This window comes from Neophocaena asiaeorientalis, unplaced genomic scaffold (genome assembly GCF_003031525.2).
Source record: "Neophocaena asiaeorientalis asiaeorientalis breed wild unplaced genomic scaffold, Neophocaena_asiaeorientalis_V1.1 scaffold119, whole genome shotgun sequence".
NCBI classification, from domain to species: domain Eukaryota; kingdom Metazoa; phylum Chordata; class Mammalia; order Artiodactyla; family Phocoenidae; genus Neophocaena; species Neophocaena asiaeorientalis.
In genome coordinates, this window is record NW_020175821.1 from 8909371 (window position 1) to 8928640 (window position 19270).

At 41.5% G+C, this 19270-nt stretch overlaps 1 protein-coding gene across 2 annotated transcripts in view; it reads left to right on the forward strand.

The window, feature by feature from the left end:
- Positions 1-18350, forward strand: part of SCG5 (secretogranin V) — a 53310-nt gene extending 34960 nt beyond the window's left edge. The window contains exons 3-6 of one of the 2 annotated variants that reach the window (XM_024732515.1): positions 3447-3596; positions 7293-7402; positions 13854-13907; positions 17772-18151. In XM_024732515.1, coding sequence (XP_024588283.1) covers positions 3447-3596; positions 7293-7402; positions 13854-13907; positions 17772-17867 — 410 coding nt within the window. In that variant the 3' untranslated portion in view covers positions 17868-18151. Of the gene's footprint in view, positions 1-3446; positions 3597-7289; positions 7403-13853; positions 13908-17771 lie in introns of both variants that reach the window. The other variant, XM_024732514.1, reaches the window with a different exon arrangement.
- The last annotated feature ends 920 nt before the right edge of the window (positions 18351-19270 follow it).

Consider the following 19270-nt stretch of genomic DNA (forward strand, 5'->3'; position numbering starts at 1 on the left):
GCTCACAAAGCAGTGAAATATTGTATAAATGTAAACAAAACAACCCGGTTACTTTACAGTTTCTATATTTGGAAGATAGAGGAATTTGGAATTAAAGGAGGTACAATTATCCTTTTAAGAATAAATGTTAATCTGGACTTCCCCGGTGATCCAGTGGTTAAGACTCCGCACTTCCACTGCAGGGGATGCAGGTTCGATCCCTGGTTGGGGAGCTAAGATCCCATGTGCCACGCTGTGAGGTCAAAAAAACAAAGAAACAAACAAAAAAGAATAAATGTTAAACATAATAAATTAAGACAAAAAGATACAATGTCACTTCAAAGAGACAATATGATTCCCAGGACACTAAGAGCTAGCCATGATCCTACTGAATATATTAATATTTCCAAAGAAAAATTGTGTTGATCCAAAGGGGAGCTAGTTCAACCAAAAAAGAGAAAAATATAAAGCAAGTGTCAGAGGGCACACCTTGGCTCAGCTCATCCAGGGGAAAATAGGGCCTCACCCAGCTAGACTTAGGTAATATAAACTGTTGGCAAGACCATTCTTCTCATGACGGTGGAAGTATGGTTACCTTAGCCTGATTTTGTTCTAATTTCATGCACATCAAACAAGAACCTTTTGATTTGGCCCTTTGTGTATAGGTCTAGGTACAGGGTGATTGTGCATCAAGGGAGCTGTGTCACAATAAGGTTAATAAATAGGAATTCATTCCTGAAATGGCTGCTCTAGGGTTGGAAAAGTAAGGGTTCCTGAACCTTATAGGATATTAAGGCTACAAGAGGAGAGTCCGGAAGTTGATATGCATTATATTTAAGTAAAGCAAGTTACACAACATAAGTTGCTCGTCTTCACTGCTGTGCCTTGATATTCAGAGCAGGTTTTGGTATCTATGGGGCACCTAAATATTTGCTGAAGGAATGAAATATGTGGGGAAGAACAGAATCACTTAACAAATGCGAAAATGGTTAATTATTTTACAGGCACTAAAACACATAGCGTATAGATTACAGAGTTAATTCTTTCTTTTCTTTTTTTTGAAGTATAGTTGACTTGCAATATTATATTAGTTCCAGGTGCACAGCATAGTGATTCGATGTTTTTTAAAAATATTTATTTATTTTCCTTTTTTTTTTGGCTGCGTTGGGTCTTAGTTGCAGCACACGGAAATTTTGTTGAGGAATGTATGATCTTTTTCATTACAGCATGCAGTCTGCTTGAGTTTCTCTCTAGTTGTGGCATGGGCTCCAGAACACATGGGCTCTGTTTTTTGCACATGGGCTTAGTTGCCCTGCGGCATATGGGATCTTAGTTCCCCGACCAGGGATCGAAACCGCATCCCCTGCATTGGAAGGGAGATCCTTTACCACTGGACCACCAGGGGAGTCCCAGTGATTCAATATTTTTATAGGTTATGCAATGTACAAATTTATTATAATATCATTGAGTATATTCCCTATGCTGCCCGTTACATCGTTGTGGCTTTTTTATTTTATAACCTCAAGCTTGTGCCTCTTAATCCCCTTCATTTATTTCACCCAACCCCCTGCCACCCCCATTCCTTTCTGGCAACTACTAGTTTGTTCTCTGTATCTGCAAATCTGTTTCTGTTTTGTTATATTTGTTCATTTGTTTTGCTTTTTAGATGCCATATATAAGTGAAAACATACAGTATTTCACTTAGCTTAATACCCTCCAGGTCCATTCATGTTGTCAAAAGTGGCAAGATTTCGTTTTTTATGGCTGAGTAATATTCCACTGACTCTCAATAGATAGATAGATATAGATAGGTAGATATATTCTTTATATATATATAAAATATATATATATATATATAAAATATATATATATATATAAAGATATATATATCTTCTTTATCCATTCATCTGTTGATGGACACTTAGGTTGCTTTCATATCTTGGCTGTTGTAAATAAAGCTGCAATGAATATTGGGCTGCATATATATTTTTGAATTAGTGTTTTCAGTTTCTTTGGATAAATACCCAGGAGTGGAATTGTTGGATCATATGATAGTTCTATTTTTCATTTTTTGAGGAACCTCCACCCTGTTTTCATAGTGGCTGTACCAAAGAGTTAATTTTAAAAACAGAAAAACTGAAAGAAATATCTAAATGTTGATAGTACTTTTGAAGTGGCAATAGTTTTGTAAGTTTAGAAGGTGAGGAGAAATCACAAAGGATAACAAATCTGAGTGAATAAATATTAAAAACTTATGTTAGCAAACTATCGATATTACAAATTTAATAACCAGAATTCAGTCAGACAACATGGGGAAGTGTTTGCAGGAAATGTAATGGCCAAAGGCCTGATATCTTTATTATGTAAAATGTTCATGCAAATTGATAAGAGAAACACTAAAATTCCAAGAGCATAAACAGACAACTCACAGAAAAGAAATTAAAGCTTGTAAATAAACACATGGAAAAATATTTGAGCTAGTAATCAAAGACATTCAAAATAAAGCAGTAATTTTTCTAAAAGATTTTAAATTAGCAAAGACAACATAAAAATTTATTTTTGTAGAACCCAATGCTGGTTAAGATGTTATAAAAATGGTATTCTCAGATTTTGTTGATGATATTTTATTAATTGATACCTCCTTTTTGGAAAACAGTTTGACACTATAAAGAGCCATAAAATATTTATAGCCTTTGACCCAGTAATTTGACTTCTGGGAGTCTCTCCTGAGGAAAACGAATCCAAAATATGGAAAAAGTTAAATGCCCAAGAGTAAATTGGGAAACACTAAACATCCCACAAAGTGGGAATGATTAAAATGTTGTGGTAGAGCCACTGGATAGGAGACTACATATTCATTTATCAAGGGCATAGAGACCATGCAGCCACATGCTTTAATAGTAAGTGGAAAACCAATAAACACTTAGATATAAAAAGATGTGCAGAGAAGAAAATTGAAGCAAATGCACCCAGTTTTAAGTGGTTGATCTAGAATGGCAGGAGGACAAAGACCTATTCCTTCATCTCCCTTTTTTGTGGTCATTGGTTGTCATTCAGCCTGTTCTTTTACCTGGATGCCAGTTGCATCCTCTTCCCTGAGCTCCATGCCCAGCTTCCAAACCCCAGCCCATCTGTGTCAGTGCCACTCAAGCTCCAACTCATTCAAGAAGCCCTCCCCATCCTATCAGCCAAATGAAACACTCCCTTTACTCTGCTCCCAATGCTATATTTTAACATGTCTATTATAGCACATATACAGTGTGCCCTGTGTGAAAATGATATATGTGCAGTATGTGTCTGTTTCCACAACTAAAATTTTAACCCCCTAGAGGGTAGGAACTGTTGGATTTCCTTTTTTCTCTCCACAGCATAGGGCACAGTGCTTTGTCTGTATGGTATGCCCGAATAAATATTAGTTGAAATGAATGTCATTGCACTGAAATGAACTACTTATGATTCCCTGGCAGGTGGAGCTCATGAAGGTCTTCAGCACTTGGGTCCCTTTGGCAACATCCCAAACATTGTGGCAGAGTTGACCGGTGACAACATTCCCAAGGACTTCAGTGAAGATCAGGGCTACCCAGACCCTCCAAATCCCTGTCCAGTTGGAAAAACAGGTAGTGGGCATGCCCTTGGGTTCTCATGAAAGGTAGAGCCTTTGGGGGGAAATTAAAAATTCTAACATTGGCTGCACACGTTCAGAGAAATAGTATTTCTATTCCGATGAGCCCCTGTGTATCTGTATGTGGGTTGGAAAGGGAAGTTGATTCTAGAACCCTTGGTGAGTTCTGGTGTTCCGATACACCCACAGAGGACTCCCCTAGCCAAGGCTTTATCTTCTGTCTCTCTCCCTCTTTGGGAGTTGATGCTCTTTTCTGCACTGGCTCCAATTTTAATAAAAGGGAGGCGGATTTTCTCTTTTTTTGCCTCTTCTATGATACAATCGCTGCACACTTTTAGTGTCTTTGGAACTTTTTAGTATGTGGATGATCCATGCTCATTTGTTTTCCTTACCTTCTCTTGACAATCGATATCTCAACTATGTTGTAACCAGTGAGCATCTATCCTGAAATATTTCTTTGGGGGCTGGGAGGCGGCATGAGAGGGGGGGGCCCTGGAAGGGAAGAAGTTGGTTAAGGGAGAAGGTTGAAACTTTCCTTGCTCCTCATGTATCGCTCCCACTTTCCTACCACCCAATTCCAAAGAGAATGAATGGTGAGTGTGCTACACTTATGCTGGGCTTTGAGCAGTTTACCTTGGTGGTTCAGAGTAGTGGCTCTAGACTGACGACTACTGGAATTCAAGCCCAAGGTCAAGATATGTGACCTCGAACAAGTTAGTGAACCACTTGCACCTCAGTTTCCTTATGTGCAAAATGGGGGTTATTGGGGAATTACATGAAATTATCCATGTTAAACACTTGGTACAGCACCCAGCACAGAGTAAGGACTCATTAAATGTCATCCTGATTATAAATAGCTTTGCCACTAGTAAGAAATGAATCTCTTTCCTTGGGCTTGTACTCGCTTCCAGCAACAGAGTAGTCTTTTCCCCACAACCTAATAATAATACTAGGTAGTATTTATTATCCCTACTTTACATATAAGGAAACTTAGAAAGTAACTTCACCAAGGTTATCCATGTAGCAAGTAGTTGAGTCAAGGCTCAAACCCGGATCTACCTGATTCAGGACTGTGCATGCAACCACCATGTCGTGATGTCTTGCTCTGAAAATTCGGTCAGTATTGGCCCCTCAGCTTTGCTAAAACACAATGCAGGCTCTCTCTGAAAGATATTCCTCTTTTCATTTAGGGCGAGATCTCTGTTTTCCATGGGGGACAGAGGCTTCATCCTGGGATGGAACAACCAGAGTATTTGGATGTGGCCAAGCTAGTGCAGGGATGCTGGCCCAGGACCACAGGAAAATCTGAATCAGCCACCTTTTACTTGCTTGTGGGACTTTGGATGGGAAGGAAGGAAGGCCAATTCAGGCTCCATGGAGATTTGGTTAAATTGATTCCATATCATATGATACAGTGGTTCTTAATATATAGTCCCAGCAATATCAGCATTACCTGAAACTTACTGGAAATGCAGATTTTCAGGCCCTACTCCAGACATATTGAATCAAAAGCTCCGGGGATAGGACCCAGAAATTCATCTTCTAACCTGCCTTTCATGTGATTCTGGAGCATACCAAAGTTTTGAGAACTGTTGTTGGAGAATGGAAAGAGAACCAGAGGTTGAGCCAAGAGATCTGAGTTTCTGTCCTAATCATAGTGTATCAGTTTACTTCCCTGGACCTCAGTTTCTTCATCTGTAAAATGAAGACATAGTCAGTGCCTTAAAAAAAAATTCAGTGTCGTCCTAGCTTATCCTGAAAGAAAAGCAATATATAGATCTATGTGATCAAGCAATAATTAGGAGTACTTAGGAGTTCCGAGATGGAGCAATCAGGGTGGGCTGATAGAGTTGGATAATAGGACCCAGCTCCCAGGACCTTTCTTGTCTGAGATTACCTGCCATTTCCTTCCCTGTCTTTTCATTAAGCTAACATACACTGCCATATGCAGACTGCCTGACCTCTCTTGCTTTGCTATCCCTTTCCTCCATGTTAATTGCTCTAAATGAAGTTAGATAAATAGTTCAGTGAGAAGTGGGGAGCCACGTCAGAGCCACACTAGGGATTTGTTCCAAATGCTAGTGCCTTCCTCAGGAGCTTCATGCTGTTAAGGGCTGAGAGACTGGATGCTTAAAGTTGCTGGAAGGTGTCAGAGCAGTCTCAAGAGACCAGACTACCTGACTGATTGTATTAGACCCCCTTTAGTACTGACTTTGATGCCTCCCTATCCCTTTGAAAGGAAGTCTCTTTCATTCTAGTCCTGCACAAAATTCACATCCCTCTCCAGCGCCCCCCCCTTTTTTTTTTTTTTTTTTTGGCGATACGCGGGCCTCTCACTGTTGTGGCCTCTCCCGCTGCGGAGCACAGGCTCTGGACGTGCAGGCTCAGCGGCCATGGCTCACGGGCCCAGCCGCTCCGTGGCATGTGGGATCCTCCCGGACCGGGGCACGAACCCGTGTCCCCTGCATCGACAGGTGGACTCTCAACCACTGTGCCACCAAGGAAGCCCCCCAGCCCCCCTTTTTAAAGCTGTTGTCTAAAACACATTAGAGACAGAAAAAAAATGGCTTATTTTCAGAGTATTGTGTCTATTAATGATAGGGCTTAGGTAAAAGCAGCAGCCAAGAGGGATAACCTTTCTTGGGTTTGAATGGAAGACATGCTTTATTTCAAAGAGCATTGATAATATGAACTGTCATTTAAAGAAAGATGGTGAGAAGGGAACTAAAACATGGAGGAAACCTATTATGTGCCAGATGCTCTATATATGATCATCTCTATTCCTCATAGCTACCCTATAAGGTAAGGATTTGATTATTCCCATCTCATAGATGAATAAATGGACTTAGACTATGTTAACTTTCCCAAGAAACTAAACCCATCTATCACTCATGAGTTAGGATTTGAACCCTGAGCTTGGGTCTAGCTTTCTGACTCCAAGCTTACCCTGTTACCACTACAACACACAACATCAAGTACTGTCTAATAATTATTGTTCTTATATAATGGACTTTTGCCAAGAAGCCAGAATCATTTCTAAAGAGCCCACCCAAGAGAAAACAGAGTGAGTCATGTGGAATGGAAGTATACCAGTGAAGGAAATGCTTGCCGTTATGACAGATAAAAATAATAGTGGCTTAACACAATAGAAGTTTATTTCTCGTTTGTGTGAAGTCCTGCCAAAGGTGGGTGAGGGTGTGGTAGGGGTGGATGGTTCAGCAACGCAGACTGCCATCTTTCATCTTTGCACTTGACATCTACAGTTCCCCTGGTCAGCAACATGTAGCAAGCAGACCGACAGAAGGCGGGGGGTTGGGGAGAGAAGGAGAGGGGGTCATATAGAAGGTTTCTATGGGTCAGGCCTGGAGGTGGAGTACATCACTTCTGCCCACATTCCATTGGCCCAAACCCAGGCATATGACTCCACCTGATTGCATAGCAAGGCTGGGAAATTAGCCATGTGCCGACGGGGAATAGGAAGTGGGTTTGGGGAGCAGCCGACCAGTCTCTGCCATGGGTAGGAGAGGAGTGGGAGTCTGGGATGAGCAAATCCCAGAAGGAAAGTGACTTAGAGTGACTGATGTGAATAGATTCTGACCTTTGGGTGCCTAGTTGTTTTTAATAAATTAACTCTTAGAATAACAGTAGATGTCGTGGCTGTTCCTCAAAAACCTTTTGTTGTTTGCAGTAGATGATGGATGTCTAGAAAACACCCCTGACACAGCAGAGTTCAGTCGAGAATTCCAGTTACACCAGCACCTTTTTGATCCAGAACATGACTATCCAGGCTTGGGCAAGTGGGTAAGTCCAATCTTAATTGCTAATAGGTCTTATACTCTGGTACTCTAAAGGTACTGATGGCAGAGATGAGCAACATGGGTGGGGAGAGAGAAGGAAAATTGCTTAGAAGCTGATTTTTTCCAGAAATCTCTGGTTGAGAGGGACTTTAATTCCAAACCACACTCACTCTCTAGGGCTCAATACACCAATCCATCTGAAGAGTCAGGGACCTGAACCAGTCTTATCGGCTGTAGTCCCAGAGGCTTCTACTCTGGTCTACTCCATAGCCTGTGTCACAACACGTCCTAAAGTCTTATCAGTGTTTCATGCAGCTCTTATAGGAAGTATATGATATTTTTGTTTTTAAAAAAAAAGGATACTAAGAAAATTTGCAAGTTTTATCTCTAGACTGAGGGAGATGATCTCTTCAGAAATAAGGGAAGACTATGCCAGAAGCTGAGAAACAGACATGTAATCCTGCTCTATGGAAAGAGAAGATAAATTCCAAAATGTGTAGCAGTGAACTTGCTGTCAATACCAGGCAAGAATCTGTAACTGCCAGTTAAGGAGATTGTTTATAAGCACTTAGAAGAGAAATCATGACCATTTGGTGTAGGTTTGCTAAAAAACAAGTTTTGTCAATCTAATTGTATTCTTCCACTTGCCAGCATTATTCATTTACTTGCCAGCTTGATGAGGGAAATGAAGTGAGCATGGTGCATTTGGACTTCAGCAAAGTGTTTGATGAGCTCTTTCATGATCTCCTGTTTGAGGAAGTGGAGGGATACAACCTAGGCAGGAGAAAATTATCAGAAGGGAGTTTCTTAAAGAGTCCGTGTCAAGAGGGAGAGCGATTTCACATGGTATCCTGTGTGTCTTAGCGCTATTGCACTCCACATTTTTATAAATGTTTGTAATAAAAACTATAGAACATGAACTTATCAGATTCTTCAGAAAGACATGAAGTTGGAAGGGAGAGCACTGAATGACAGAGTTGGGATTCAAGAAGATCCTAACAAGCTGGAACAATGAATTGAACAAGATCACAATTGAGTGGAGAGAGATCTATCTTCCTGTGGCTTGGATGATGTAATCAAATGCTGAAGCCATGTGAGCAAAGTGGAAAAATACTAAGAAGTGTTAGTTTGCATATACATAGGTGGTCATCACGTCTGTGGAAGGAGTGAGTGAATGAGGAATGAGGAGATACTCCTAATTGCCTAAGCCCCTCTAAAATTATAGGTCTCTTCTCAGGTCATTACTGGCAGCCGGCTTGCTGCCTACTTTACTAGGAATACTGTGATCTCAGGACTAAATTCTCTCACTTCCTTTTACATTGTTTCAGAGAGAGAGGTCCTTCCTCATTAATAACCACTTTCATTTTTCCATCATCCAAGCAGTTTGATTCCCTCTCCTGTCAACATGCACATGTTTCCTGTCTTAAAGCAACAAAGCAACAAGTTAATTTTGCTTCTTCCATTATGCATTATTCTATTTCTCTTCTTTTTCATAAGCAGTTCTGTTAGGGAGAATTTGTAGAGCCGTCCTGAAGCCTACTAGCAGTGTTTAAATATGTTGAATTTCATAGGCAATCATCTATAGGTTCTTGAATAGGAGACTGAAATCATGAAAGTCTTCTATAAAAGTTATTAGGGTGGCATAGAGAATGATGAAGTATATAGAGAAGAGACTAAAGGCAGGAAAAAAACAGAGAAGGTAATTCTATTTATGAAGGCTGTGAACATAGAGAATTTAAGTGAATCTCACCAACACAATGAGAATCCAAGACATTTCAAAGGGGGCCAGGGAACTGACTAGAATTGGTATTTGGCATATACATAGCATGAGGAGGAAAAAAGAGCTATATCAGGTTTATAAGAAATGGAAGGTATGAACTTTTCCTCTGAGGGAATTAAAAAAAAAAAAAGAAAGCAAGAAGAGAGGGAGGTAGCAGAGAAAGAAGGAAGCAGAGACAGGGTAGGAAAAAGTAGAAGACGACAGCAGAGCACTGGGAAGCAATCCATAAGAGATGAGCAGAAGTATTGCCAAACTGAAGCAAGGGCCAGGATGGAACCTGCTTTGTTCCAGGCACTGTGCTAGGTTCTTGATATACAGTAGTCATCAACATGGTAGTGGTCTTCGATGAGCTTGCCATCTTGTGATGAATTGCATGAAAATAAAATGAACCCAACTTAGCACTGTTCAGCTTCCTGATCCTGATTCAGCTATAGCATGAGTATACCAGGTTAAATTACTGGGGGAAAATGGAAGAGAAGGGTAGAGGAAGACCCAGGACTGAGGACTCACGTGGTCAATTGTATGATAACAATTGAGGACGTCAAAGACACTAAAAAAGGGCAGCACTGAATTCTAGGGTGACATGTCTACCTCGCGTGACTGATAGGCCTGAAATGAGGGAAAAGATGCAAGGGGGAAATGGAGAACAGTCTGAGTGAGGGCAGAGAGCCCAACTGAGGAAGTGGGAGAGATGGAAACTTCTCTGTTGCCAACTTTCCTCATCTCTTCTTGAAAACCTTTAACGATTTCTCTCATCACGTTCCACTCACTCCCAGCACTCCAGTGCAAGGCCAGCCACCATCTCTCATTCTTTTCTTGCTTCCTTCTCTAAATACTGATTTGTTTTCTCTCAGTCACTCCCATTCTTTGTCTACATCAGAGCTAAAGACTAGAAGTTAGGACTATTACAGATCAATGACCAGGAACAATGTTTACACACCTTTCTCATCTGTAATTATGTGTCTGTTTAAACTTAAGTTTCCTTCATTTATTTTCTCATTACCACCCGGCAGTCAAACATGATTTGCTTGATCTTCGCATGGAGGTGTGAATTGAGTATGTCTTGCTTTTGCAAGCTGGGGTCCCGAAGCTTTCCTTAGTGTTTATAAAGAATGATGGTCTCAAGCTTGTCTTAAGCTCCACTACCCTTTAAGTTAACAAAGGAATTATCTTTCACAAGAGACCTGCACACAAGACCCTGATTCCTTATTTGCTAGTAATGTTTCCCTGTCTCTGATATTAGCTGGAGCTCAGCTGGGTTTTGAGCAGTGATTCACATATTATAAATATCAGTGTCTGTCTAATTTCCTGCATTCCTCTCTCTTTGTTAATACATCAGGATACATTTATTAAATGCACATCATATGCCTTCCAGGCCCTGTGTTAGGTGATGGAAATACAAAGACGATGATAATAGTCATTGTATTTTATACTAAGATAGTCAATAGTCCTATTTGTTGAGCACCATACTGTGAGGCAGACACTATGCTAAATACTTTACATGAATTATTTCATTCAGTCTGCCCTTCCCTATCATGCTCATTTTATAGATGAGAAAATGCAGGCTTAGGGAGTTTGAAATGCCTGCCCAATACCAAAGAGCTGATGATTGGCAGAGCTGGGATTTGAACCAGACCATTCAACTCTGAGAGTTCTGTAAAAACTGGATAAATTCCGTATCTTTTCTTGGCTCATCGCTCATAGTGTGTCCTGTACAGCGGTCCTGTCGAGTCCTATCTAGGACTGGTTGTCTTTCAGACGATGTGTGTATCCACGGCATTGAGCGGCCATATCAAAGGCTGGCTACCATAGATGTCAGCCATCTCCCCCTCCACACATTCATTGCTGAGTGTTACTCACTTAGGCAAAAGTTGTCTCGAAAGCAAACGTTTCTCCTTTCCAAGTGCTTTCCACGTCTTTTCATCAGCAGCTCAGGTCTTTAATCGGATGCAGTTGAACGGAGCCATGAACCTGAGCCATGGGAGAAATGAGACACAGGACCCTCTGCCTTTCTTTATCTTTCATGCCCTCAGTGTGTCTGAAGAGTCACCTGCTCTTCAGTTTGGGTTTCTCTCATGTTTCCGTGTCATTAGACATGAGCTATGCCTTTCTGATGTGTTCTTAGTGTTTCCCTCGGGAGGCCCATGAAGCCAGTTTGTCCCAGAATTGGTGGTGACTTGGGCAACGTGGTGTCTGCCAAGTTTCTCCAGTGTAAAATCAGTATCTTTCCCTTCGAAATTAATCGTTGATCTATGGGGATTTACTTCAAGACTGTGTAAATATTCTGTACCCATTAAACTTTCAACTAACAATTTTAGTATCCATTGATGACGCTCACCAGAATCAATGATAACTATGGTAGCTGTAAATGGTGATTTTTTTAAAACTCTACTATTTCGGCATTTCTTGGTTGGCATTCTTTTCTAAGCAAGACTTTTTCCCTGCTCCCCCATTTATTTATTTGTTTTAAAATTTATTATCAGTATAGATTCATTGTTTCCTATTATTATTTATTTTGCTGTTCAAACTGTCCTAGATTTAGCCAGTGGGAGTCTCTGCAGGCTGGCTTTTCTTTCCTTTCACTATGTCTCATCACTTTTTGAGTACTTCCTTACTTTCTGGCCCAATTAGGTATCCCAACTTAATTCATCCTTGTACTTTCCCTGCCCTAGCCCTAGAATCAGACATTTCTCTAAGAAGCCTCTCTGGTTCCATTTAGGAATGGAATTTGAAGCCAAGATCTGGGCAGTTGTCCAAAATCTGGATGGCACCATGGAAAGCTCTCTCCATGAACTCAAACCTGCTACTCACCTGGAAAACAGGCTCACTGCTCGCCCCTCCCCACCCCACCTACAGGGAATGGGTGTCAAGAGAGGGGCTGGTTTCTTCTCATTCGTTTTCGTATACTTCTTTCACCCACCTGCCAGTCCCTGCCTTTAAATCCATACGATAGCGGGGCTAATCGGGAATGCCAAGGCCACTGTCAGGCAGGGGTTGGAAAACATCCTGCTAATCCTAACCTGTGCTCTTAGGGAAACACAGGGACCATCTTTGAGAGGAAGACTTGACAGACCTTTGCATTTCTTTTTGAATGAAGGCTCTTATGAGTATAACCTGTCCCATGACCTTCTAAAGGGGAGTAACTAAAATGCTGCTGTCTTTAACCCTGCTGGCGGCACAGCGGACCTCTGCTATGGCTGATTGTCTGTCCCACCCCATGGTACCAGCTCGTGGGCCCCGGTGCCCTCCCTCCCGCTCAGGCAGCTGATCCCGGTGCTACACATGAAGAAGCCTCTTTCCTGGCCCCCTATCTCCCAACCCCCTTCCCCAGCTTTAGCACGAACTCCCAGGACATTCTCTTGCATCAGGAATTGTTTCATCCACAGAAAGGCAAGTACAGACAATGGGAATGAGCTTCACAGCAATATCCTCATTCCTCGAGTGAATGATCTGCAAGTCCGTCTTTTCTCCCTTCTGAGATTAAACTGATCAGTTCTCCAAATGAGCATGAGATGGAGACTGCGGCCAGGGCCGGCCTTTGGGGCTGTGGAGGCTCCTTGACGCCCTGGCACAGCCTCCGTGCATAGTTGAGGTTGGGCAAGAGATGCACATTGTAAATTGTGGGTGGAGTAGGTTTTAATGAACATGAAAACTATGAAGCTCGTTCTTGGCATTTGTCATTTTCATTTGCAAATCCATCATGAAAAAAACTTTGATATCCAGACAACTCAGGAGATACTAGGATTGTAGAAACTTGTTCCTTACCAGAACTCTGTCGTCTCCTTTTTTTTTTTTTTCAATCAATGTCAGGGTATTTTATTTAGAGTAAGATGAATCACCTCTTTTATACATTATCTCCCTTCTGATTAAAAAATCAAATAAAACAACAACTAAGAACCCCAATTCCCCTTCTCCCGTTCTCCCTCGGGTTAAGTGTTCTGTCTCTTGTAATCCCAACAGAATGGAAATCTATTCAGCGTCTGATATCCTAGAGCTCATTTAAGTCCACTACGTGTTTGAAATCTGGCAACGTGAGGCAACACTTACACAAACTGTGGTAACGGAGCCTGTCCCCACCGCCCAGCCCCAACACAACTTTCCTTCTGCCAAGAAGTTTTTTGGCAGTTTTTAAAAGGTTCACTCTAGTAAAAATGTTATAGACTGAATGGTTTTCCGATTGCCTTGACTGGGGGCACTGACTCAAGCCACAAGAGGAAGGGTCACAGAAGTCAGGTGTCTCATTTGCTTACACAGAGGATTGTTACTAATAGTCAGACCCTACTCTAGAGAACGATTTATGTGTACAGCTCATAAAAAGGAAGTTAGATACCAAAGTAAAATAAGATAAAATTGTTTGTTTTAAACAAAGCCTGTTCAAAGTGAGGAGATGGGTCTCCAGTGCCCCTTGTGTGTTAGAATGTCGTATTTTCTTGTTTATGTGATTGTTGATGACACTGGTGTGCCTCGGGGCATTGCAGAGCACCTTATTAAAAACTGTACAACCACTGGCTTTTCTCTTGTGGTCTATCTTTCTGCCAGGACGTTCCTTTCACCTGGCTTCGTTTCCAAAATGTGTGTATGCAAATATCCAGGGGGACACACCAGGTGTAAAATAGACATTGACCAAATGTGATCCATGCTTCTGCATTTGTGTTTTCTTTTCTCCCCACTCTAGAACAAGAAGCTCCTTTATGAGAAGATGAAAGGAGGACAGAGACGCAAGCGGAGGGTAACGCCTGACTGGCTGGCGGGCTGTGGGGATGCCTGGAGCTTTCTGAGCGGGGGCAGTTGACAGGCTGTTAGCCTCAGTGGTTGGAAAGTAGCAGAATCCTTTCATATGCTGAACAGTGGTCCCGAGTGACAGGGGCCATGCCTAAAAAGTCTGCCCTTGGTTTCTGCGATGTCTTCCCCAAGCTTTAGCATGTAATTTTTAGTGGCATGCTAAGTTTTGTGGCAATTCTACCTGCTCCATTGCACTCACAAAATGTTAATTGCATCCCTACCATGGGTGTAGGGACGTGGGGAGTACAGGAGGGTATGTCTTTCCTCAAAGGGTCTGTAGGCCACTGGGGGAAACTGCTCACACCTCTGCATCAATTATATAAAAACTCTAGACAGGAGCCAGGAAGTGTTGAACTGCCTGCTCCAGGCAGTAATTTTGAAGGAATGTAGGGGCAGAAAATGAGATGAACAAACCTCATTCCTTCTACATACTTTTTTCCCTTGCTCTAGCCAGATTGATGTAAAAATTCACTAGATCCATTATATTTGTTCGCTGACTGGTGAATTCACTGCAGGCTTAGTTATTAACCGTCTCTGAGCTGCCCAAGGTGCTGTGCATTTACCCACTACAGTGATGCCTCTCGTAAAGCTGATGTCAATTTGCTTTGGGTTTACAATGCGTTTTATGGTGTTGAGACTGAACAAGTGGTCAGTGGTTGGTGCCTTACTAGACAAAACCACCTGCCATTTGTTTTGGATCAGATGGAGGAAAAAGTTAAAGTCCTGCTTATTACATAGCAAAGTGCTACCAGGGAGTCACCGTTTTAGTTAAAATATACAAACCAGACTGTATACCCAAGGCTACTGACTGTTTATTTAGAATAGCAAGTGCCTGGATCCTGGCAAAATTTGGGAATCTGGACAGTGGTAATTGTGGCCATTCTGAATAGTTTTGCCGAATCCAGGCAGAGAATGTTTTAAGAGGTGTGGGTTTTCTGGACTCAGCATTAATTCCTCAGGTCACCTGAAACAGAAAATTCCAAGCCCCTGACAAAATACAGAAGACCCGTGGCCAGTTTTCTATTTGAGAAACAAAGTTTTGCTTGTAAACAGATCTTCAGAGAGTTAACGATGTTATTAGGGGTTTTTCTTGGGTGATTACAGTTTCTAGTGGCAGATGATGGCAGGAAGGATCCAAAAGGTATAATGTGGTCTTGAGAGAACATCAAGAAATTCTATTCCAAGAGCTCAGAATACCCATAATTTACCAGTAAGATGGCTTGAGCATCTCCCCATGGCACAACAAGGATATTTCCAAATCAGACCAATGACCGTACCAAAATGAGTAACTTAGCATGAAGCTTTAATCGCCTCTCCTTCCTCGCTCACTATTCCTTCTGCCCTGACTCAGTTAATGACTGTGGGTCATGATTTAGGTCACTTTTCCATGAGACCAGTGACTACCAAAACTCAGGACTCTGGCTAGAATACATGTTATAAAGGATTTTACTTTGGCTTCAACTTCCTCCACATAGGAAAGGCTTAGAGTTTATGAAAATAACGATCACTTTGACCCAGAGGTATCAAGTTCTTCCTACTCTTGGGCGTCTATTGATACAAAGATCCACGCTCATGCCGTAAACCAGGGGTCTTTCAGGTCTGGTGGAGAAACAGAACTTGCCTCCCCTGTCATCAGGCCTCAGGTGGTGTTCCCACCTTGACTGAAGACTTGAAACGACTCCCTCAAGTGTGCGAATCAATATAAAGAAATTATGGGCTTTTGTGAAAAATCAAGGCTTTCTCCAACTGAGCTCAGCGTCTGCTGTGGTTTCCAGAGGTCACTAAAAGCAGGGATCCCATCCCAATGGTTCTGCCGGTTGTGAAGGGGCAATAATGTTCTCTGTGTAACCTAGCCAGTCTCTCACCCAAGGGAGAAGGTAAATATCTAAGTGCCTTGAGTTCTTCAGAGGATAATTAAAACCAAGTATCATCATTATTATTACTCTTATGTGTAGGATTCAATACTCATAGACATTTATCAAGAAAGTTCAAGCCCCGCGTGCTGCAACTAAGACCCAGTGCAGCCAAATAAATATTTTTTTAAAAATACTATTGTAGTTTAAATTAAAAAAAAAAAGTTCAACTGATTGCTCCTGTTACTTCCCCATTACTTCACTTTCCCCTGCCCTCTATCATTTGGCATGTTCCGGGTCTGGGCCAAAGGACTTGCTGCCATGACAGTCCCTTGCCAGGAGGGATTCTCCCCAGAGTTACAACAGAGCCTCAGGTGGTTTTATGCAAATTTCTATACTGGCTCAAATCTGGTTGAATTCCTAGTTGCTTCAAGAGTAAAAGGTCAATTCACCTTTTAAATGACTTCGCAAACTAACTCTTAAGATGTATCTTATTGATTTTTGAGATCTATTATTTAAAGAGTTTATCAACCTTTTATTCCCATATTTGATAACATGAATATCTCATATCCTTTTAAAATATATTAGAAGTTTTAGTAAAATATATTTTTACTAAAAAACAATCAAAATATTTATAATCCTGAATACACTTTTTCAGTTCACACACGCTCCATCTAGCCAGAGATTCTGATACGATTCCCTGGGATAGGCCAGGCCATTCCAGTTGACAATTCCTGATATAAAAAGGTATTTTAGTTATTTAAAATATTTTAAAGATGCTTCCCAGCAAAGTACTGTTATTTGGTGACATATCACTTTTCAGATATATGAGGACATTGCATACTTTGTAATTCTCAGCTTGTTGGTGATGCATCTTTGCAGAATGTGTGGGACCTTTCATCATTCATGCTTTTACCTGTCAGAATGTGGAAGGACATTCATTAAATACTAAACTCAGATTCCAGGCCTTGTCTTTTGGAGAATGTCTGCTCACCCTTCGAAAGTTATGGCAGACAATGTCCCGTGGGCAAGAGAGACCCCCTGCAAAATGCCTCCATGCATCCATGGGGACTAGAGGTGTGATGGGATAGCTGATTATTTGTAACTACAGCTTCTTTCTTATGTTTTTGTTCAGTTATTGGCAGGCAACTTCAATAAACAGATATCTTCCAAAACTTCTGAATTTTTTCTGCTTGCTAAATACTGTGTTGTAAAGCTCCAGTTACTAGTTCAAATCCAAACCTCAAAACATAGATATGGATTAGGGAAGGAATGGAAAAACCTTGACTTATTCAGAATACCAACAGCTGAAAAGGATTTCAGATGGTGGAGTCTTGAGTCAAAACTAAAGGAGCTTTCTGTATAACTTCCTTCTTTTCTTCGTGTTTTGAATTTGACTGAGGGAAGGTGAAAATGGTTGCTAGAGCCCCTGATGCGTCCTCTTTAAGTAGAACACTGCTTTGAAAGAATCAGTCACAGCAACAGGTGATCTGTGACCACCCTGCAGATACTAATCCCCATCTGGCCCTGCTCTGTCATCGTCTTTAGAACATGCTTCTTGTAAAATGATTTAATGCGGTTCACATTCTCTCTCCCCTAAGATAAGGCCATAGGATAATAATTCTGTTTCATGTGAGGCTTTGTATCTAAGTTAATAGTGAGGGTTTCTTAGCTGGTTCACTTCAAATCTTTATGCCAAAAAAGGGGATGGAACCAAATTGTATGTGATACTTAGCTGTGTGAAATAGTTGTGTGAAAGACAGAGGCACATCTGTCAGTCAGTGTTTCTCTGGCCACTGAGGTATTGATTAATGCACCGGAGGAATCATCTGGTAGGTAGTAGGCACCACTGTTACCTTGTTAACCCAATAGGCCAGAAACAATTCTCGTTCACTTCTTCTGTGCGATGTCTGTATCCGATGTCCACGTATGACTCCAACCATGTATTTTTTTTTCAGAGTGTCAATCCATATCTGCAAGGACAGAGACTGGACAATGTTGTGGCAAAGAAGTCAGTCCCTCATTTTTCAGGTGAGGATAAGGACCCAGAGTAAAGTGAAGATGTTGAGTGGAAACCCACACGACCTGACCTGTCAGACCTCCTTGGCGTTGCTTAAGTGCACTCGTTGTCAGAGCCCCTGTGAATGGCAGCATGTTTCTAATTTAGACAAGTATGGATGAAAAGCAGCTGTATTTTGATATCCTATTGTCCTTCACACTGATAGCTCTGCTTTCTGCTAAATTAGGATAAGAGCTTTTTTCCTTTAAATGTGGAGCTGCAATGAGCATTAAAATTAAAATGTATGTGTCAATAACAATAAAAAGCAAATGAATGAAATGTCCTCCGATTTCTTGCAGTTTAAAATGGTGTTTCGGGTGGCACTGTTTTGGCCAAGTCTGTAAAAGGCTGGCATTTGATTTTGATTATGTAGTTAATCCAGCCCTTGGGCATTATTACACACCAATAAAGAAGATTGTACCCAGGAGGAGCTGACACATTTCACTTGGCTGCATCTTAACAAATGTGTATGCAAGCATGAGTATGTGAATTTCTTGTTCATTTAGAGCATTATAAAAACTCTTTGCTTACTAGAACAGACTCACAAATATGATCTTATCTGATCTTAACAATAATACGGTGAAGTAAATGGCGGGGGGTATTATTATTCCCATTTTACAGATGGTGGGACTGAGACTCAGCTTCCACGAAAAGCTGAAAATGGCACAGTCAGTATTCGGGGACTAAGGTCTGCTGGCTCTGAGTTTTTATTCAGCAAACATTGTTTCTACCATGTGCCAGGCACAGGGCTGGGCTCTGGCGGGGGGCACACTGGGGACTCACACTGACACCAGCCAGGTCCTCAGGCAGCAAGGCATACAATGCATGAGCTCTGAGTAGGTCAGTCAGCTCCATGCTGCTTTCAAAGCTTGGAATGGCAGACGCAGACGTGCTCTCCTACATGCTTCTGAAGAGGCAGGCAATTTTCTTTCAGCCGAGTCCTCCCAAGTCAGAAAAATCAGTGAAAGGCTGGCAGGAATCGGTTCACTGGTGAGATTATTCTCGTGCTCTTTATACCTCCTCACTGTAAAAAGAGATGATGGTTTCAGGCTTTGATATCATTGGCCTCAATTTCGTTGTCTGTAAGAGGGAGACAGCAGTGAGAAAGGACTCAGGGAAGAGAGATCATTCTTGATTTTAATTTTAATAACTGCATATTAAATCCAAATGTCAGTGACTTGTCTAATAGAAATAGCTTGTCCGTATTTAGTTAGCATGTGAGTCTGTTATTACTTATACAAATCAAGAAAGGTATTGGCCCCTGTTTTACGGCAGGAGGCATGTCTCCTAGAGGGCTTCACCAGGCAATTTCTCCACAACCCGTAGTGTCATTCCAGAAGCATCATTATCACCTGATGTTAAGAGAGAGTTCCCTCATGTCCTAGAGACGTATAGAGC